This window comes from Sceloporus undulatus, chromosome 5 (genome assembly GCF_019175285.1).
Source record: "Sceloporus undulatus isolate JIND9_A2432 ecotype Alabama chromosome 5, SceUnd_v1.1, whole genome shotgun sequence".
Lineage (NCBI taxonomy): Eukaryota > Metazoa > Chordata > Lepidosauria > Squamata > Phrynosomatidae > Sceloporus > Sceloporus undulatus.
The window spans coordinates 8,598,317-8,618,317 of NC_056526.1; the positions used below are offsets into that span (position 1 = coordinate 8,598,317).

Genomic DNA, 20,001 nt, shown 5'->3' on the forward strand with positions numbered 1-20,001 from the left:
CTGACCACAGCAATCTGTTTTTAATTAATTTGGGGAACACTCAGTTTGGATATGCGAGAGGGGCTAACATAATATGCAGCTCTACCCGTAATAACCCCCCCAGGCATGTGAAACTATATGAACTTGTATTAGAAGAAAACATAGAAAGCACATATGCAGGTAACTCATCCAAACAACACAGAGACCTAACTAAATGGAGTGAAATGAGATAGTAGAAATAGAGTCTTAGGAGAGGGAATGCAATTACTGATCCTGAAGAAAGAATCCACGGAAAGTAGAAAGATTATGAGCCGCGAGTAGCTTTAGGTGAGTAGCTTTCAGACACCAAGTCTGAGGACCAGTCATGATGCAAGCAGGGGGCAAATTGATTGTAGCAACAGAAAGCTTGTTTTGGGGGTAACATTTATACCCTTAATCCATGAGAGTTCCATGGGAAACTGAAAAGTTGATTATCTCTGACAGAACCTGGGAAGGTTTCTAAAGTGAAGAGTTTGTTTAGTTATTTGGAAAATGAGAAGGTCTGGTTGTGATTGATGATGATTCATAGACTTTACAACATGTAGACAAGGTCTGGGTTTCCCAAAATGTGAGGACAAACAGGAAGTGTTGAGGAATTCATAAAAGATAAAGGGGGATTTTGGTCTTGTTTGATCTGGCAGAAGTCATCCCATGGCTGATGGTTTCCATCAGAAATGCAAAATGTGTGTGTGTGGGAGGGTTGTATGTTGGTGCTCTTTCTTGCAAGCTTCCTCCTCCCTATGCCCTTTTGCATGGCTGTGGCAATGTGCCGTTCACACTCCCTATATCTGTGCTATGTGTGTCATTGCATACTACGTCCTCTAATGCTGGCACTTTAATCAAACTGTATTTGGATTGATAATGTGTATCAGAGGCTGTTCAGCACTACAGTGGTCCAACACTCTTAGTGTGAAGACGACACACTGAAGTCCCATTACTCTCTGACGTGTGAGGGAGCTGTGATTTATGTGTGCACCAGCTGCCTGCAGGGTTCACCAGGCCTCTAGAGTCACGAAACAGAAGCTAGCTTAGGCTCTCTGGCTTTCTCGAAGACATGAGGGAAAGTCTAGTTGTCGAATTCCTCTCTCTGTCTTTTAAACCTTTTCTGGTAATAGAGTGTTTTTCTCTCTTCTTGGGTGTTTATGCTGACCCACTGGCATAAACATAATAGCCATATACCATGGTGTTCATGTAGAGGGGAAAGTCATGCCTGAAAATTTTCTGTCTAGGGTCTTCACATATCTTGGATAATTTGGGGAATAAGCAGACTAGATCTTTAACTCTCTCTTTGATACACCTGGCTCTCTCAACAATCTAATTAACTTTCTTAAAAGTGGAATGTGTTTTTCTTTTAATTTCTCCTGGGCAATCTGAATGTAGTTTTGTGTTGTGGATGGGTGCAACCTGACTAAGCTGGATGCACAGCTTGTGAACAAACCTTGGAAAACAATTAGGGTATCTTTCAAACTGACTCAATTTGATTGCATAATTACTCAAATAATGGTCAGTAATGGAATACGTGGGGTTATCTTTTGGCTAATCCTCAAGTAATGGAATTGTGTATCTCATTTGTCCCCCCTCTCCCTCTCAGCCATTCCCAGTGTGCAGGGGGGAAAAGTGAGACACAAGTGATTATGGGAAGTGGAGAGAGCCACTGGAGGCCAGCAAGGAAAAGGAGACCTTATCTGAAGCAATTAATCAGGAAACTCATATTGTAGGACAATTATTCAAAGCTCATTCTAAAATAGTTTTAGAGCCCCAGGTCCTAAGACACTTTTTCTCTCCCTGTATTTCTCAAGGTCATTGGTGTGCCAGGGGCCAGGCCTTGCTGTAGATTGAAGAAGCCTGTCGTTTTAAATGCATGTTTTGTTCTATATACTGCTTTGGATGCCTTATTCTCTCACCCCTTTCCTTTTAAAAAAATTGATTATGTTCTTTTGGCGTTTGGTAGTCATTCACTTTAGAGTCAAAAGTTATCCTTTTCTCCAAACAAATTGGAACAGGAGACTGACAGAAACATGGACGCTTCTCCTGCCCACTCCCATTGCAAGGGGCATAAAACTGCAAGTTATCCATGTTTGTGTAAGTTGCTTGCTTGGATGTGGAGGGCAGTGGAGGGGGGGCACTTGCTCCCCAGTGCCTCTGTGTAACTTCCAAGTTTGCCTCAGCCTGCCAGTTCTTTAACATGAAATTGGGAGGACTGTATTTATTCATCTTTCTGAGACGTTTCCCCACCCCAACAGCACTGATTTGAGATGATTCAGTATAATGTGCTTGAGTGTACAGAACGGTGTCACCCCGTGGGTATCTCACCCCCTCTCCATTGACCCCCTCCCATACCACACCATACAAAAGCCTTAGTAATGTTTTTTGAACTACTGTTACTCATCAGTTGTAATTCCCACCTTATCTGGTGGCACAGTGGTTTAATGCCATTACTGCAGCCACAATGTTGTGAGTTTCGTAGGCTGGTAAAATGAGGACCTAGCTTGTTGAGGGCAATTGGCTTGCAGATTGTAAACTGCTTAGAGAGTGCTGAGTTCACTATGAAGCAATATAGAGGTTGATATGCAGGTGAATGCCACAACCTGTTTCTGTCCAAAGTCAGATGTTTGGGGAGCAACAGTGTTGTCACCCCCATTTTAGGATGTCACCTGGTGTGGCCCTCATCTCCTGCACTTCTATAGTGATGCATGTGAGTGTGCATATATCAAAGCTTCATTGATCAGTAGATTAGTCAGGTTAATTTATTACGTTTGGGGAGAAATGCCCCTGTTGCTTAGCAGATTTTTTTGAGGGTGTGTACATTTAAATAGGCATGTATGAAAACTACATCCTTCTAATAGGCAGTTTTCTTTTTTGCAGGAAAAAAGGACTCTTTTTGAATAGTTTTTTGTGGGTTTTTCGGGCTGTGTGGCCATGTTCTAGAAGAGTTTCTCACTCTTTTTGAATGTCAGTTACAGCACAGGTGTAGCATCATTTATGAGTAGTGTGTTGTTTCTACCTCACAACTACTCTAATGCAATTTTAATAGAATAATCAATTAAAACTCAAAATTAATGAACTTAGCCTTTAAAATAAAATCAGGTGAAGTCGTAGAAAATATCCCTTCTGAATAGAGGCCTTACTGATTGGCTCATATTCCACAACAGTTTGACTTCTTTTCTGCTTGCGGCCTCATGATAAGTTCTGTGTACAGACTTAAGAAGAGAGGTTTATCTGAAGACATTGCAGTGATGCATGAGGTTCTGGAAGAAGAAGCAAATTTCTGTAACCTTCCTCTAACAAAACCTAAGGCCATCATAAATGGGGATGTGGTTTTAATTTTTCTCATGCCCTCTAAATTTTGCTACTCGCTTCAGTGAGAAAACTACCCACAGAATTATTACTGAGCCTGATGGCCCAGTGCTCTTGTAGCACTTTGCTAGGGGTGCTGACAGCAGCATTTTAAAGTTGACAGAGAGTAGGGCTTTCCTCTCTAGTTTCAAATGACTGTTGAGTGCCACCTGAGAGGTGCTACTGTGTGGCTACAGAGAAGATCACGCTATCCGATAATTCCTCTCCCCGCTCTTCCCCATTCCTCTGAGGGGCACCTGATGTGGAATGGTTGGGGGGAGACATAGCAAAGGAGAGGCTAGCCAGAGACAGATGTGAAAGAGAAAAAGAGCTGGGTTCTTGCTGAGTGATATAACCTTCTCTTGTCAAAGTTGCAGTATTGACTCTCTTAAAACCTGTCTTTGAAAAATGGAGAGGAAGAGACCCTTAGCTTCTGCTACCATGACAAACACAGTCTGGTTTATACAGTTGACCTTCTATAGCCATGGATTCTGCATCCACAGATTCAACTATTCATGATTTGAACATATCCCCACCTCAAAAAAATCCAAAAGGCAAACCTTGATATTGCCATTTTATAAAAGGGACACCATTTTATTATGCAATTGTATATAATGGGACTTGAGCATCCACAGATTTTTGATATCCACTGGGGAGGGAGTTCTGGAACCAAAACCCAAGGGCCTTCTTTACTGTATTTAATTCTCTTTCTCTCTCTCTCCTTCTCACCCACAATATATATATATATATATAAAAAAAATATAAAATATATATATATATATATATATATAATATATATATATAGTGTGTGTATGGCTATTTATATAAAATTATAAAATATTTTGAATGTATACAAAGTCTAGAAAAATGTTTCCAGTATTTAACTGACAGAACTAAATTCTCATTTTCTTATTCCATCCATCCTTAAAATATGTGCTGGGAGTGTCCAACCATTTTAATAAACTACACTTTAATATAAATGTAATATAACTGCCTTTGCATAGGATCAGGCATTAATTTGTGTTACGTATGGAAGGCTAGAAGCTGCCTAAATACCCTAAAGGCACCAGATGACTTCTGATCTTGGAAACTAAGCAGACTCAGCCCTGGTTATTACTTGGATAGGAAACTGTCAACAAATATCAGGTGCCGTAGGGTGCATTTCAGAAGAAGAAACTGACAAAATCAGCTTTGAATATTCCCTGCCTAAGAAAACTGTATGAAATTCATGGGGTCATCATAAGTTTACAGACACTTAAAGGTACATATACACACACAGAGGACCACAAATCCCATCAGCATCACTGTAAATGTCTTTTGTAGGGAGGGGAGTGACAGCCTGTTTCTCCCCAGAATAAAATGGGAAGCACATTTTCCACATGCTCCACCTGGAGGGGAGACAGACTTTACACTTACTAGGAGGAGGCAGGCTTGTATCACACAGTTATTTGGAGACTCACTGCCATTAGCAGTGAGAACTTCAAGCAATCATTATCCTACTTACATACTGTACTTACTTACATTATTTCTATCCTTCCTCATATTGTAAGATCTCTGGACTGCTTTATGAAGCAGCAAGTTCACCCCAGATATTAGGCAAAATTGGAAACTCCAAGAGTTACTCTGCTCTTTTTAGTAACATCTATCTGGTTCCTATCTTACTTCATAATTTCATCTCCTGCTCTATTTAAACTTCATTACTTCATCTCCTGCTCTATTTAAACTTTTCTCTACTATTTTCCAACATTGCAAGGAGACCAGAACTCTGTAGGTTTTCTTGACACATCCTTTTCTCTTGGATTTGTCATTGTACTTGCATTAACAATTGATGCTGGGGGTTTTTTGGATTGGGTTTTTTTTTAAGTGGGTGAGAAATAATGTTTAGCAAGTCTGGACACTGATGAACAAAATGTTCCAATTTAGTGATTCATTAAGGGTTAAAGAACAAGAACACAGTCTCTGGAGTAACAGTTGTGCTTTTATAATTAGCTCTCTGCAGATATAGCCCAGCCTAGATCTAGTCTACTCTTTGACGAAAGATACTTGGCTAACTGAGCTATGAATACCTCCCTCTGATGTGCCAGAAGCAAAGCACCTGTATTGATTATTTTTTTAAAGGTACCTTCTGTTTCTTTTAATGGAGGGGCAGAACAAGTTGTGTGCTCATATAAGCAATTTATATTTTGTTGCCAGTTTGTAGAAACACCTGGCAAGGGTGTGCTATTAAAATATCTCTCCATCTGAGTCTTTATGCTGCATCTTACCATGCTCTCTGAAATCGGTTTGGAATGACAAACATCTAATATGAGTTTGAATGGAGTCTGGTTATCCTTAACAGCCTACTGTGGAAGCAGCCAGGGATAGGTTCCATACCAAAATTTGTGGGTAGGTAACATTGGGATACGGTGGCTCAATGGTTAAGACGCTGACTCTGTGGAGTGCAAAATCAGCAGGTTGGCAATTTGAGGCCAAAGTGCTGCATGATGGCGTGAGCTCCCATCACTGGTCCCACCTTCTGTCAACCTAACAGTTCAAAAGCATGTAAAAGTGCAAGTAGATAAATAGGTACCACTTCCATGGGAAAATCACAGTGTGCAGCCATGCTGGCCATATGATCACAGAGTTGTCTTTGACAATGCTGGCTCTTTGGCTTAGTAATGGAGATGAACACTGCCCCTACAGTTGGACATGACTTGACAGTCTTGTCAAAGGGGAATACCTTTACATTTTTAATATTGGACTATGAGACCAGGGTTTGAATCCCCCCCATAGCCATGGAAACCCACTGGGTGTCCTTGGGCAAGTCACAATCTCTCGGCTTCAGAGGAAAGCAAAGGGAAACCTTAAAAGGAAACCAGTAAGTGCCCAATGCACTTCCAGTCTGCTGTGCTTTAGGATATTGGCAAAATAAAAAAGAGCAATCTCCTGAAATAGATGAAAAACCAAATTTATCTTAGGAACAAAGACTCTGTGAGCAGGGATAATCACGACAAAAAAACCCCACACTTTCAGTATAAGAAGCTTCAAATCCACTAATTTCGAGGGTTTAAATGGAACCTTCAACAAGACCTGTAAAACCACCTGCAAATATCAGGAAGAAAAACAATGAACTGTTGCTGGCTGAATTAATGAAACCCCTTTCAAAAACTCTGAACATGAGGATGGGACACAAGTGTGGACCTTAAAGATGAAATATGTCTCTGAAGAGTATTTGTACTAAGTCTCTTATTCAACCCTGCCTACAAAAAGGACAAGATGGAACCTATTGAGGCTGATAGAGAATGCAGTCCCTGATGTCTACACCACCTTCAAAATGCTTTCCAGGGGGACTAATATAGACAGTTAGTGGAAGTATGAATAAAAGTATGAATGACATCCTCAACATATCCTTCAGCCACTAACTTTTATGGCTCTCAAGTGCTGTATTTGTACAAATACAGTTGTACAAAAACAACTATTTATTCATTTTCTTCACTGCACAGTCTAGCGTTTGGATTGGGGAGCAGATGGCTCTGCTCCCTGTTGATAACAAACCTATGAAGCCTCAGACAATCCATGATGATCCAGACATTCCTCTTGTCCCTCTTCAGGGAGGCTGAACAAGTCATCTGGGTAGGGATAAATATGCACTACCCACACTTTCAGGTATGGCACCAAGACAACCAACACTTTTGTCAACCACCATGGGAAAGGTGAATGATAGAGCCCTCTAAGCAAGCTAACCTGAGGTACTTACTGTGCGTATGGTGTATAGGGGTGTGCAAATACACCTCCTGGAGGTTGAGACTGGCCAGATGTTTGCTCTGAGCAGTAGGCAAAGTACTGGAGATGGGGCCTCCCCATATGTGGGGATCTGTTCCGGATCCCACCCTACCCATCCCCTGCGTATGGGGGAAAACACATACGCTCAAAACCCATTAGTTTCAATGGGGGAGCGTTCCTGTGTTCGGCGCAGAGCGCGCACCACAAGCACATGCACCATTCATTTCCCAGCAGCTTAAACTTCAGAGTAAGGTTAAAGCTGCATATAGCATGCCCACATATGGCACAGGTGCACTGTAATTAATTGGATCTCTTATTCGTTTGCCAGATAAAGCAGCACTGCCCTTACTGAACTCTTACTGCTGTTGCTGGATTGGATGGAGAAGGCTTTGCATCTCTGGAGAATCACAAGCTCACTTGATTTGTTTCAAGGTTTTGGATGGAGGAGACGTTAGACTTTGCGGCACTGAGGATCAAATCGGCCAGGGGTTTTGTGTTACCACTTTTCTTCAGTGGTATGGCTATCCAGGGTGTTGCAGAAGATAAGGATGGAAGGGACAAGGGTAATCTTGATAGCATCTCGGTGGCCCAGAAGACCATGGTTTTTAGAGTTGGTCAGTATGCACATTCAAGACAGTTTGTAAGAAGGACAGAAAAATACTCTGCTTCAAATTAACATATATAAACTTGCTCAGGAAGAGAATCCCCCTTATGTAGAGATAGCTCCATCCTCCCTATCTAAAGTCTCCAGAGAGACAGAGATCTCAGTGTCTAGCACAGAAGTGATGGCAGAAACGCATCTCTTCTTTCTTTTAACTTTATGAGGAAGAGAAACCATCACAGGAACCCCTTCATCACTCTCCCCATTCCCCTCCTGAGAGGAGTGAGAGAATTCTGAGAAATGCCACGTTCTGGCATGTTTTACTCACTTTTGGCTGCTAGAGGCCTCCAATTTCCACAGAGCCCTCCACTTGGCCTGTGTCACTTTTCATGCCTGATTTATGGCACTCAGCCCATCCGTCATCTTGGGTGGCCTCCAAAGCCGCTGCCACTTCCCTCCCAACCTCTGGGTGTCCACTGCCTGCCACACTATGATGGAAATCCAGTGGCACAATTGTGGGGGGGGGGGGAACTTCCTCTCGATAACTTGGGGGCAGGAGGGAAGCAGGAACATCCATTGGCTCTTGGTCATTGGCTCTTGGTCTCCATGCAGTTAGACAGGGGCTGATATGATGCAAAGAAAATGCTGCTCCAGAACTAAGATCAAGTGCACCAGAAAGTGGACTTCTTTCAGTGAAACTGGGAAAGGAGCAATTGTCTCTGTTCTCCTTCCACCCTAAAATTTGCACCATATGGCTGGCAAATCCTTCAAAGGTGATTTTTAGTCAGAACAGAGAGTTTCGGAAGGCATGGGAGGAATGTTGCATGCTAGCACAGTGCGTTAGCAATTGAATACTAGTACAATGCTAGCACAATGGACACTAATGCCAAAAAGAGGCTTTCTGACTTTGCCTTTTCTCCTGATATGCTAGTTTTTGCTGTGGAGGAAATCAACCCAGGTAGCCTTCATCTGTAGATTAAAGTAGGACAGACTAGACATAGATCTGCTATCTCTGAAAGAAGCAGGCCTGGATCTGAATGTAATACAAGCTGTTAGTAAGGATGTGATGTTACATAAGATTCCATGTGCATTATAAATGGGACTGTACCGTTTCTTCAAATGAGTGACTTGTCCTAACCTTCCCTTGCCCTCTCAAATTCCTAGGAGTCTCCTGCCAATCCTTCTTTTCTTTCTGGTAACCAATTTATATGGATGACAAGGAGGAAGAGACTTGGCATGTAGATTGTCCTGATGTATTTGGTAACGCGTCTTAGCAGGTGCGCCTTAAAAATGAGCTGTTGGTGGTTGGGTTTTAAGTCAGTTGTTGTCATTCTTGGTGTTAGTTTGAAAACCTGTCCACTACTCCACAATGTTAAATAAACATAGTGAAAAAGCTGACTATTTTTTCATACAGACACATTCACTCACACAAACACATTCTCATACTCCAGTGGTGATACATAAAAGTACAGATACTTCATGGATTTCCAGTGTTTTGTACATAAAACATAATCTCGGACATGGAATGAAGATTGGTGGAGAATCTTAGATGACTCAGAAATCTCCAACTCAGAAGCACTCAAAAGGAAGATTATTGAAATACTCTAGATAGTGACATTGTCTCAGATGATCTCCAAATTCATATTTCTTTTATCAGGAAAGAGTGGGTGTGAGAAATCTCACCTTAATGCACACTATTACCATAGCTGTGCCCCTATTATACTATTGTAATCGGGCCTGAACCAAGAGCAGTGATTAACGATGGCAATTTATTGTATCTGACAAGGAGAGAAAATGGGAGATGTTGTCGTTATCATAAATCATATCATAAATAACCAAAGAGAAGCCTTCAGAAAGCTTGTGTGGTGTCAGCAATGAAGCACTTTCCAGAGCGTTTGCCCAGGATGGTAGCCATAGAAACCCCAAAGTCATATTGTTATCTTAGTCTTGCTGCAGTTATGTGATACAACCATATTAACATATAGATTAGGCCATTTATAATACTAGGTGTCATTTCAGGTTAGCTTGCTTATATAGCATTTTAGGGCTCTCTTTTTATTTTGCAAGATGTAAGGGAAATGCTGTGTTTTTTGCAGGTCAGTCTCAAACCATTTACAACCCATCAGCATGGTACAACTGTCACCCTACTTAATATACTCCTGTTATTGATTGGTCACAGTGTGCAGGTTGTCACTGCCTAATTACCTTGTCTTTGCTAATAATTTCATTTTTAACAGGAAAAAAAATGAAATATGTTTAAGCAAGGAATATAGTGCATATACTTTGCTGAGTTCTTTGGTCCAAGAAGCCTGATTTATTGAGGAAGAGACACAAGGAGAGGGCCTGTTGCAAACAACCCAGAAAACTTGCTCAGGTTTTCAGTTTGTTTCTGATGCTTTTTGTTGTTTTTGATGCTGTTCCTGAAAGGAGACTTTGTAGGTTGCAACTTGCAGAAGGGAAAAAAGATAATTTTCGGATTGGGGAAGGGACTAGACTGGTGCCAACATGGCAAGAGAAAAACTTCAAATGGTTAAGTATTCATATAATTTGTTCATCCTTAAAAGCAAAACAAAAATGTATGCATTCTTAAAATTCAACCCTCTAACACATAGATCTTTGTGTTATCCGTTAAAAAACATTTCAGTCATGATCATGCCAAATGACAGTAGACAAGTAATTAATTCCCAGGCTTAGCATCAGTCCCTCAACCTTCTATTATGTCACAATGGAAATAATAGATTTAGCCTGCCTTACAGGTCTGTTGTAATGGTTATTGATATGATGTATATGAAATATACTGAACACTCTCAGTCACTGTAAACATGTGCTGGCTTACTTCTATATTGTAAATAGCTAGAGGCCACCCAACTATTCCGCCTTAGTTATGTTTATAGCTCATCTTCTGCCTTTCTCCTGTGTGCCAATATAACCTTTCTATTGCTTGACACTATTTTCTTTCACACATCACAGGCAAATTCAATCTAGTTCTCCCATTTGCCATCCACTTCTTTCTTTTGCCCATTCTCATGTCCTGATTCACTCTTGTCTCACTGAGAATGCTGTCTTCCCATCTCTTATACACGTATCTTTCTTGTCTTGGAAGCATAGCATCGGGAGGGACCACAAGGGCCATGTTGTCTTAACACACACACACGCCATGCAGGAATGCACAATTAAAGCACTTCTGAAAGAGGCCCACCCAAGCTATGCTTAAAGTTCTCCAAAGATGGAGAGTCCACCACCCTCTGAAGCAATCTAGTCACTGTTTCTTCCACACATGGAATGCTCATTTTGAGCTCTCCAGAGTGATGATACAGTGGTTTGAATGCTGGACTTGGGTTCTGGAACTTCAGGGTCTGAATCCCCACAGAAGCATACTGTGTGGCCTTCTGAATGAACCTTGCCAAGAAAACTCCCACTATAGGTTCACTTTCGTCGTTGTGTTACTTGAAGTCATTTCCAATTTATGTGACCCTAAGACAAACCTATCATGGGATTTTCTTGGCAATATTTGTTCAGAGGAGGTTTGCTATTGCTATCCTTTGAGGCTAAGAGCAAGTGACTTACTCAGTGTCACCAGTGAGTTTCATGGCTGAGATGGGAATCAAACCCTGGTCTCCAGGGTTGTAGTCCAACATTCATACTGCTACGTCATACTGGATCTCAGGTTCACTTTAGGGTTGCCATAAGTTAAAAAAAAAAAAACTTGAAAGCACAAAACCAGCTTAAAGCTATATTTTGAAGCTAGTTCTTTTTTATGGATAAAAGACTGGATTAAATTAGAAGACAAAAAGCTACTAAAATTAGAAGGTTCTAAATTAAGATTTGGGTTCCATGCCTATTTATTCTATGAGAAAGTGCAGGTAAATAGGGACTGTAATAAAGTGTGGGGGGAAAAAAGAATATATCCCCCAAAGCCATTATGGGTATCACCCCATGAGGCTTTATTGAGAACAGATCCTCAGAGGAAAGAAAAATGTTGAAATTATAATGAAATCCTAAAGAAAGACCGGAATGGTTATGAAATGAAAACATTAGAACAAATTAGAAGGTCAAATTTGTGGATGGTTTCTGTATCAACAATTGAAATTAAGATTTATAACGGATAAAAAAAACAGTGGGAATAACAAATGCTAAGCCTGATCTAGAGGAAATTATTTTGTTTGAGAAACCTACCCTTCTATCAAGAATGTATAAAAAGTTATTAGAAATGTTCACGAAAGAAGACATAATAAAAGAAAATATGATCCAATGGGCAAAAAACTGTGGACAAACATTAAAATTAAGTCAGTGGGAGAGATCTAGGAGTAAAAGATTAAAATATTTGGCCAGTCAAAATGTAAAAGAAAATTTCTATAAAATTCTATATAGATGACATGTCTCTCCAGACAAAATAAGCAGAACATATGGAAAAGGGAATCATTTATGTTGGAAGTGCGAGAGGGGGAAAGGGACTTTTTCACTTCTGGTGGACCTGCATAGAAGCAAAAAGATATTGGAAAGAGATACATGGTGGCATGAAAGAAATATTAGAAATTCATTTAGAATTTAGACCTGAAATGTTATTCTTGAATATGATAGATGAAAAAGAAAAGAAAAACAAATACAGAAAATATATTTTCTATATATTGATGGCAGCTAGGTTAGTGGATGCAAAGTCTGCAAAGTAGGTTAGTATTGGAAAGTAAGAAAAGAAATACAAATTGATGAATGGGTTATTAAATTACTTGATATGATAGAGGCATACATACTGTCAAAAAGTTTAAAAGAAAATACAAAGGAAATCAATATAGAAGATTGGGACAAAATGTACATGTATATAAAGAAGAAGTAGGTGAACATCCCGATTATAAGTATAATGGGGGAAAATGGAAAAGAGTAAGAAAAGAAAAAAAGGAGAAAGATTAGTAAAATTTATGGAATAATTTATACTATAGTATAATTTAAGATATTCGTGTAAAGACAAGAAGGGTAAACTGATTAAAAGAGCTTTGTTTTGAATAGGATATGCAGATATGAAGAATAAATATATGAATTGATGAAGGGGTGGTTATTGGAAGTCTTTTTAAATGGACTGTATCGTATGAATGATTTGTTATGTATTTTTTAATGTTTCAATGTCTCTGTATGGATGGATGGATGTTTATCATTGTAACAAATGAATAATAATAAAAAAGAAAGCATAAAACAACAGCAGCAATTCCTTCCTTCTGCTTCCTGAGGCATACCATGTTTGTGCCTAGGCTTCATTGCCACAAGGACAATACAGTGTAAGATAATGTTTAATGCTTTTTCTTTGAGCACTCTTAAGCACAATATAAATGTTTTGTTGGTGCATCAGGGAGGCTGATGAAGTACAACTTGGAGTACTTCATGGTCAAAAGTAATCATTTTGGAGCAGGTTGGGGGGGTTGGTTTTTGTTTTGCTTTTGCTTTTCATTCAGGAAAAGAGGCAGTACAATTGACCCTTCTATCTGTGTCCCCAGATTCAAACAGCCATGGCTTGAAAATATATTTTTTTAAAAATTCAGAAAGCAAACTTTTATTTTGTCATTTTATTTAAGGGGCACCACTTTACTATGCCATTGTGTATAATGGGACTTGAGCATCCATGGATTTTGTAACCCACAGGGGATCCTGGAATCAAACCCCAGGCCCACTGTAGTCATCTATGCATTTCCAACCAAGTTTCTACTTTGGATTATCCATTTTGCAAATAGCAACAATTAAAAAAACAATTTAAAAAATAATAGTGCAGCATAGCTTCTCCTGTTTCCAATCTGATTTAAAATGCACAGTCTTGGATCTCCAAAGCTGGCTTCCAAAAATGACCAATAGAGGCACACACTAATAGTTATACTTCCAGGGCAATGAACTGTGGCTTCCTTGGATTAGGAAAAGTCACTTTTGATAAATTTTGAGAATTCCATTTAAAAAGGAGCATGGATACTAAGAAAAGCAATCATTTAAAATGCCCTCTCCAAATCATATTAGCTTGTTCTGGTTTAATATCTGCTGATTTGATAATTACCTGTCTGTAATTTTACTGTTTTACCATTTTAGTGTTGTATGCTGTTTTGTATGGATTGATTTCAGAAATATGGAGCATACATAAGTGGTAAATTAAGCTGAATAGTCACCAGCAAATCATGTAAACAACTCCAAAAAATTACCACCTTCCCAAATACGCCTGCATGCCTTACTTTAAGCTTGCTCAAAATGTATCCTATTTTCTGTAGTCAAGAAATTCAGACCACTAGGAAAGTTGAGTCACTGCCTAAGTCCCATATATACTTTTCTAAGGCTACAGACCTACAAAACATTTACTGTACTCATAAATCATTTCTTGGGAGGTGCTGTCAGATCATTTTGTTTGAGCACAGGATTCATTAAGTGTGGCTGAAAAGATTTATCAACTATCTTGTCTATCAGCAAGTGTCACTGAACAATTACTAAGGCTACTTTTCGCAAAAAGCAGATGAGGTGCTAGACCTGTTTTTGGCTTTCAGCCTGAAGATAGTTCCTCAAAGTGCTAGATATTGTTGCACCACAGAATATCCCTGTACACCGAAAGCTAGCATGCCAGGGGAAAGGATTGTAAGCCAGCCTTTCTCATTTCATTTAGCTTTTACATACCCTTAAAAGGATCGGATCCCATCTAATCTTGGAAGCTAAACAATGTCAGTTCTGATTAGTATTTGGATGGGAGACCTCCAGTGAATACCAGGTGCTGTAGGCTATATTTAAGAAGAAGGAACTGGCAAAACTACCTCTGATTATTCCTTGCCTAAGAAAACCCTATGGAATTTATGGTATTACCATTAGCCAACAGGCAATACACACACAGATACACACACAAACACAGATCAAATTATGTGAATTCCTATCTTCAGCTCCCAAAGGGCCAAAGCCCACAAAAAAGTTTACTTTGTGCTGCTCTTTGTGAGAATTATCCCTTAAGTTTGGCTTGGAACTAGCAATGTAAATATCTTCTCTTTGTGTAGAATACTGCTGACCTTTTTTTTTTAATCAGACCTTTCAATATTTTAAACACTGCTTAGAATATTTGTTAATAAATCTTGAACTGCTGACATCATGTATGGATGTTGGGAAGGAATAATTCTTGTACAGTGCTTCTTGGTGGAAATCAGAAACTGTTTCTGGGGCTGAAGAAATCATAATTGCTTGGGTCTTTGGAATTTGATGTGTGGAGGTAAGGAATAGCAATGTATTTTTCTAGCCCTACATTGAGTCTCTAACTTTGGCACTAAAGCATTTGAATTTGAAATATTTTTTTCCAGCTCCACTCACTCCTCTTCTAAATCCATGCCAATACAGGGGGACAAGAGAATATTTAATTCTCATAATAGATCAGATAGTGATTGAACCAGATTTGTGGAGCCTGCAGCACATAAACTGGCAGTTCAGTCTGTTTCTAACAGGTGCCGACTCAGTCAAGAGTGATTTGCGCTTCTCCCCCTCTCTCCTCCAACTTTTTTTTAAGAGGCAGAAATGTGCATATCCATCCAAGCAAAACTGAACTGCCTAACACTTTTTCTGTTTTCACAGAAGGCTAAGGTTTTATCCTCAGGCAAAGTCTCCACTCTGGACCGGCTGCTGTAAATCCTCTGGGCCTTGGCAAAAGCCTGACTTGTTAGCTTGTTTTTTACTTAATTTGTGATGCTGGCACAAATTCTTGCCTCAGCCCAGGGCTCTTGACTCAGCTCTCCTAAATCGGTGCATTGACACATTTTAGAAGAAAGAAACATCCCCTCCCAAGGCCTGAAAGGAAACTCTTCCAAATGAGATTCTTTAACTTGGAATCAGAATAAAGGAAGACTTTGAACACTTTCAAAATTATATACTGCTTTTTTTAGAATTGTTTGTTAAAATAACAGCACCGTATAGTCTCTCCTGACTTAAAAATAAATAATTTTGGATTTTCTTTACCAATAGCATCTACATGTTGCTTTTATTCGGTTTCTAAAGTCTTTGCTACTACTAAGCCTCAAAAGCAGTTTGGTGAAAGAGGATAAATAAGGGATCCCTATTTAAGCAAGCGGAAGAGGGTCAGGTACTGCATCACCTCCCATATTCCTAAGGTAATGCCAGAAAAGGCAGCTTGTTATAAAGTTGGATTAAACAGAGATGCAAAGGCTATGCAATAGAGGAAGAGTTATAGAATACTTGTTGGGTTGAAACATGTAGTTATGGTTTTTGTTTGTTTTTTAGCACTACTAACTTGGATATGAACAAAATGGGTCTCTTTTTCAAAGAAATTTGGTGCAAGATGACAACAGGGCCAGGAACTGATAGTATGCTTCTGCCAGATGCCATAGCTTTCACTGGGATCTATTACTCTTCATCCCTCCTCCATTTCTTACCCTTTGCACCTAAAACACATACCCCAGAGAGCTCAGTTAGGAGAGGGAAGGGGGAAAGATTCCAATTTTTCTAGCATCAGGCATGGAGATTCACTGCTTGGTCTTGGTCCAGATGACAAACTATAGCCTTAGTTTGTCAGTTCTAAATGTTAGCTCCAACTAGAATAGTCCCACTGCATCAATGAGTAAGGCAACTCTTACATATGCCCATTTGATTCATCTGGTTGAATTGTGACTAACAATTGGATTTTGGCTTATATAACTTTCAGATTAATTTGTTTAAATGGCTATTTCTTTGGTTGTTTAACAGAAATCCATCACATTATACCTAGCACGTCCCTTCTGATCATGCTATTTGTCACAAAGAGACAAATAGGAAGTCAAATGGTCAAGAGGGTTGATGTCTCTTCAGTTGGCCCCAACTGAAACTGCAGATTAATGCCTGAGTTGTGGTGGTACTGCTTTAGAAGGAGTCCGATGAAACATACTGGATGAAAGAATGGCAGTGAGCAAATGGTTTATGCACTGTAATTTGGGAAAGGTTTGGGATAGGATGAAGAGAGTTATGTTTTGAATAAATAACTACTGTATTAAATATGAACTCTTTGTTACATATAAAGTATATACAGTTTGAGCATTGCTAATCTGAAAAGCTCCAAAAAGTGAAACTTTTTGCTACTACCCGCCTTCTTCCTTCTTTGAAGCAATGGCTGTGGTGTTCCTGCTTGTTTGTCTCTCAGATCTTCAGTTTCTTCCCCAGCCTCATGTCTGATACAAGTATCAAATAAGTAAGATGTGAGACTGGAGAAAGATTCAAAGATCTGTGAAACAGTGGAAGATGTGGCTTAATGTCTTCTTAATCTTTACTCGTTTGTTAAAATAAGTCATTCATTTATGTTTCTGGTGATGTTTGATATATGACAATGATTTTTCCTTTTCTTGTTTATTATAATAGAGGAAGAAGAGGAGCAGGTGCCAACAGATGGAGGAACTTCAGCAGAGGCCATGCAGGTTCCTTTGGAGGAAGAAGGAGAAATGGAAGAAGATGAAGCTGTTAATGATGAAAATTATTTAAGCAAGAGACCACTGGAAAGCCCAGAATCTGAGGAAATGCCAGCTATGAAGCGACCAAAACTAGCTAGCATAAAGGGAGAGGCTCTGGATGGGACAGTGGAGCCACGTGAGCCTCTTAGTTCAATAAACACCCAGAAAGTACCACCAATGCTTTCTCCTGTTTGTGTTCAGGATAGTGCAGATCAGGTCCCTCTCTCTCCTGAGCCTCCCATACTGGCTCCTATTGCAAAATCACAGTTGCCAGTTTCTAAACCACTGGAACCAAGAGCATTTGTACCTAAAGCAAAGGTGAAAACATCCTCTCCAGGGCAGAAGACTAAAGTTCCAAAAGGTGCCCCATCCCCTGCAGCTGTTGGAAGCCCCATTCGTTCACCAAAAACTGGAACCAAAGAGAAAAAATCAGCAGGCCGAGTCAAGAGTCCTAAAAGCCCTAAGAGTCCAAAGGTTCCAGCTCCAGTTCCTCAAATAGCAATCAAGCAGGAGGCACCAAACAGAACTCCCTTAGCAGCGTTAAGTGAAAAGATGGGGAAAGAGAATATCCAAATAAAACAAGTTCCACCTCCAGCTGACCCTGGGAAACCCATCAGTGAGAATCCAACAAAGAAAGTGGTAGTGACAGATAAGACAATAGAAGATTCCATTGATGCTGTAATTGCCCGCGCATGTGCCGAACGGGATCCTGATCCATTTGAGTTTTCTTCAGGGTCAGAATCTGAAGGGGACATTTTTACCAGTCCTAAAAGACTCTCTCTGTCAGAAACTACAACTCCTAAACCTTCTGTTTCATCCAACAGTAGTGTAAATAAAGCGGGAAGCACCCCCATTCCTCCTTCTGGTGGAACGTCAAGTTCAGACATTTCATGGACAATGGATGACTCAATAGATGAAGTCATTCGGAAAGCAAACATGGGAAATCCTGCTAATTTACCCACAAACTTTCCTTATTTTTCATCTCCTTCTGCTTCTCCACCAACTCCAGAACCTCTACTCAAAATTTACGAGGAGAAAACTAAATTGGCTTCAGCAGTAGAAGTAAAAAAGAAGCTGAAAAAAGAGCTGAAGACAAAAATGAAAAAGAAAGAGAAGCAGAAGGACAAGGAGAAGAACAAAGAGAAGAACAAAGACAAGGAGAAAAACAAAGACAAGGATAAAGACAAGGAAGGAGGCAAAGAAATGAAATTTCCATGGAAGGATCTGATCAGAGATGATGATTTGGATTCCTACAAGTTCAAAATGAAGGACTTTGATGATGACCCGAAAGTGAAGGTAAAAGATGGCAGTACCAAAAAAGAGCGCGAGAAGCATAAGGACAAGAAAAAAGATAAAGAAAAAGGCAAGAAAGATAAAGAGAAGAAAGAAAAAGAGAAAGCAAAAGACAAAAAAGAAAAGATGAAAACTGCATCGGTGCCTCTTGTTTTGCCTTCCAAAGACCTGGCTTTGCCTTTGTTCAGTACTCCGACTGGTATGAAACTCCCAACTTTGTTGGCCCCTCTCTCAACAGTGCTACCTGACAAACTCTTTGAAGAGAAAGAGAAGCCCAAAGAAAAAAAGAAAGACAAAAAGGAGAAGAAGAAGAAGAAAGAGAGGGAGAAAGACAAAGAGAAGGAGAAGAAAGAGAAGGAGAAAGAAAAAAAGGAAAGAGAGAAAAAAGAGAAGGAGAAAGAGAAACACAAACATGAAAAAGTAAGCCATTTTTATATGACTGAGGTTTATCACTTTGCTTTCTGTTCTGACAACAGAACTACACTGGATCAACATCTGAAAAATAAGGTGAAATCTGGTTCACCTTTCCTGCTGGAGGAGCTTCTTTTAGGGAACCAAGAGGGGTGTGGTTGTTCCCTCTCTCCCTTACTTGCTCTCAAAAACTGTACTAGAAAGTTGAGTAGTCCTCCAGAGTGAATGGGAAAGAAGCTTCAGATAGAGAGAGAATTCCCTCTTACTGTTCATGTTCTAAGACAAAGTATTAAGCATAAAAACAGAATGCCTTCAAAGAGTTTCACAATTGTTATAAAAGTTGTAAAATTAATAAATAACATATTTTGGAGATATACCATATATACTCGACTATAAGTCGACCTCATGTATAAGTCGAGGGCAACTTTTGAGGCTTAAATTATGGATTTTGCTATGACCCATGGATAAGTCGAGGGTAAAACTTAGGGGCATATAGCAAAGGCTCTAAAGGATGAAGCAAAGCAAAACAATGTCAAAGAACTTTGAAAATTCCAGAAGATATAACTCTTTGTGCTTACTCTTAAGACTGGATGGATGAGAGAGTAGGGGGAGTGTCAGTGCTTCACATGTTATACTCTTGCTTTTCAACAGGAGATTTTTTTTCTTTTAAATAAGAGTTACGATACAATACTTACATTGATTGACCCATGAATAAGTCGAGTCAGTTTTTTCAGATCAATTTTTTGACCTAAATTTCTAGACTTATACATGAGTATATACAGTGCCTTCCAGTACTCCAGTGACAACACTGCTTTTAAAATTAGAAACTGGTGATGAAAACTCCATCATTTTAAATTAGCAGCTTCTAGAAATATATCTCTGCATATAAATATCATTGCCCCAATGAGTTTGCAATCTGCTCTTGACCAGCAGAGTAGCTGTTCTGAGTTGTTGGTAGAGGGAGGCAAGCGTAAGGTAAATAAATGCAAACACTGCTCATTACATCTGTCTTTCCTGCTAGGCCCATACTTTCACTGGTAAAGCACTGTCTCTCAGGAAATCCTTTGAAGGGCTTTTGTACTGTCATGTGCCAGTTGCATAAATACAGTGGTGCCTCGGGTTACGAAATTAATTCGTTCCGTGGCACCGTTC

General features: G+C 39.6%; 1 protein-coding gene across 2 annotated transcripts in view; it reads left to right on the plus strand.

Moving 5' to 3' along the window:
• Nucleotides 1-20,001, plus strand: part of TAF3 (TATA-box binding protein associated factor 3) — a 178,936-nt gene that overhangs the window by 106,039 nt on the left and 52,896 nt on the right. For both annotated transcript variants that reach the window (XM_042468810.1, XM_042468811.1), the window contains exon 3: nucleotides 17,057-18,858. In XM_042468810.1, coding sequence (XP_042324744.1) covers nucleotides 17,057-18,858 — 1,802 coding nt within the window. The remainder of the gene's footprint in view (nucleotides 1-17,056; nucleotides 18,859-20,001) is intronic.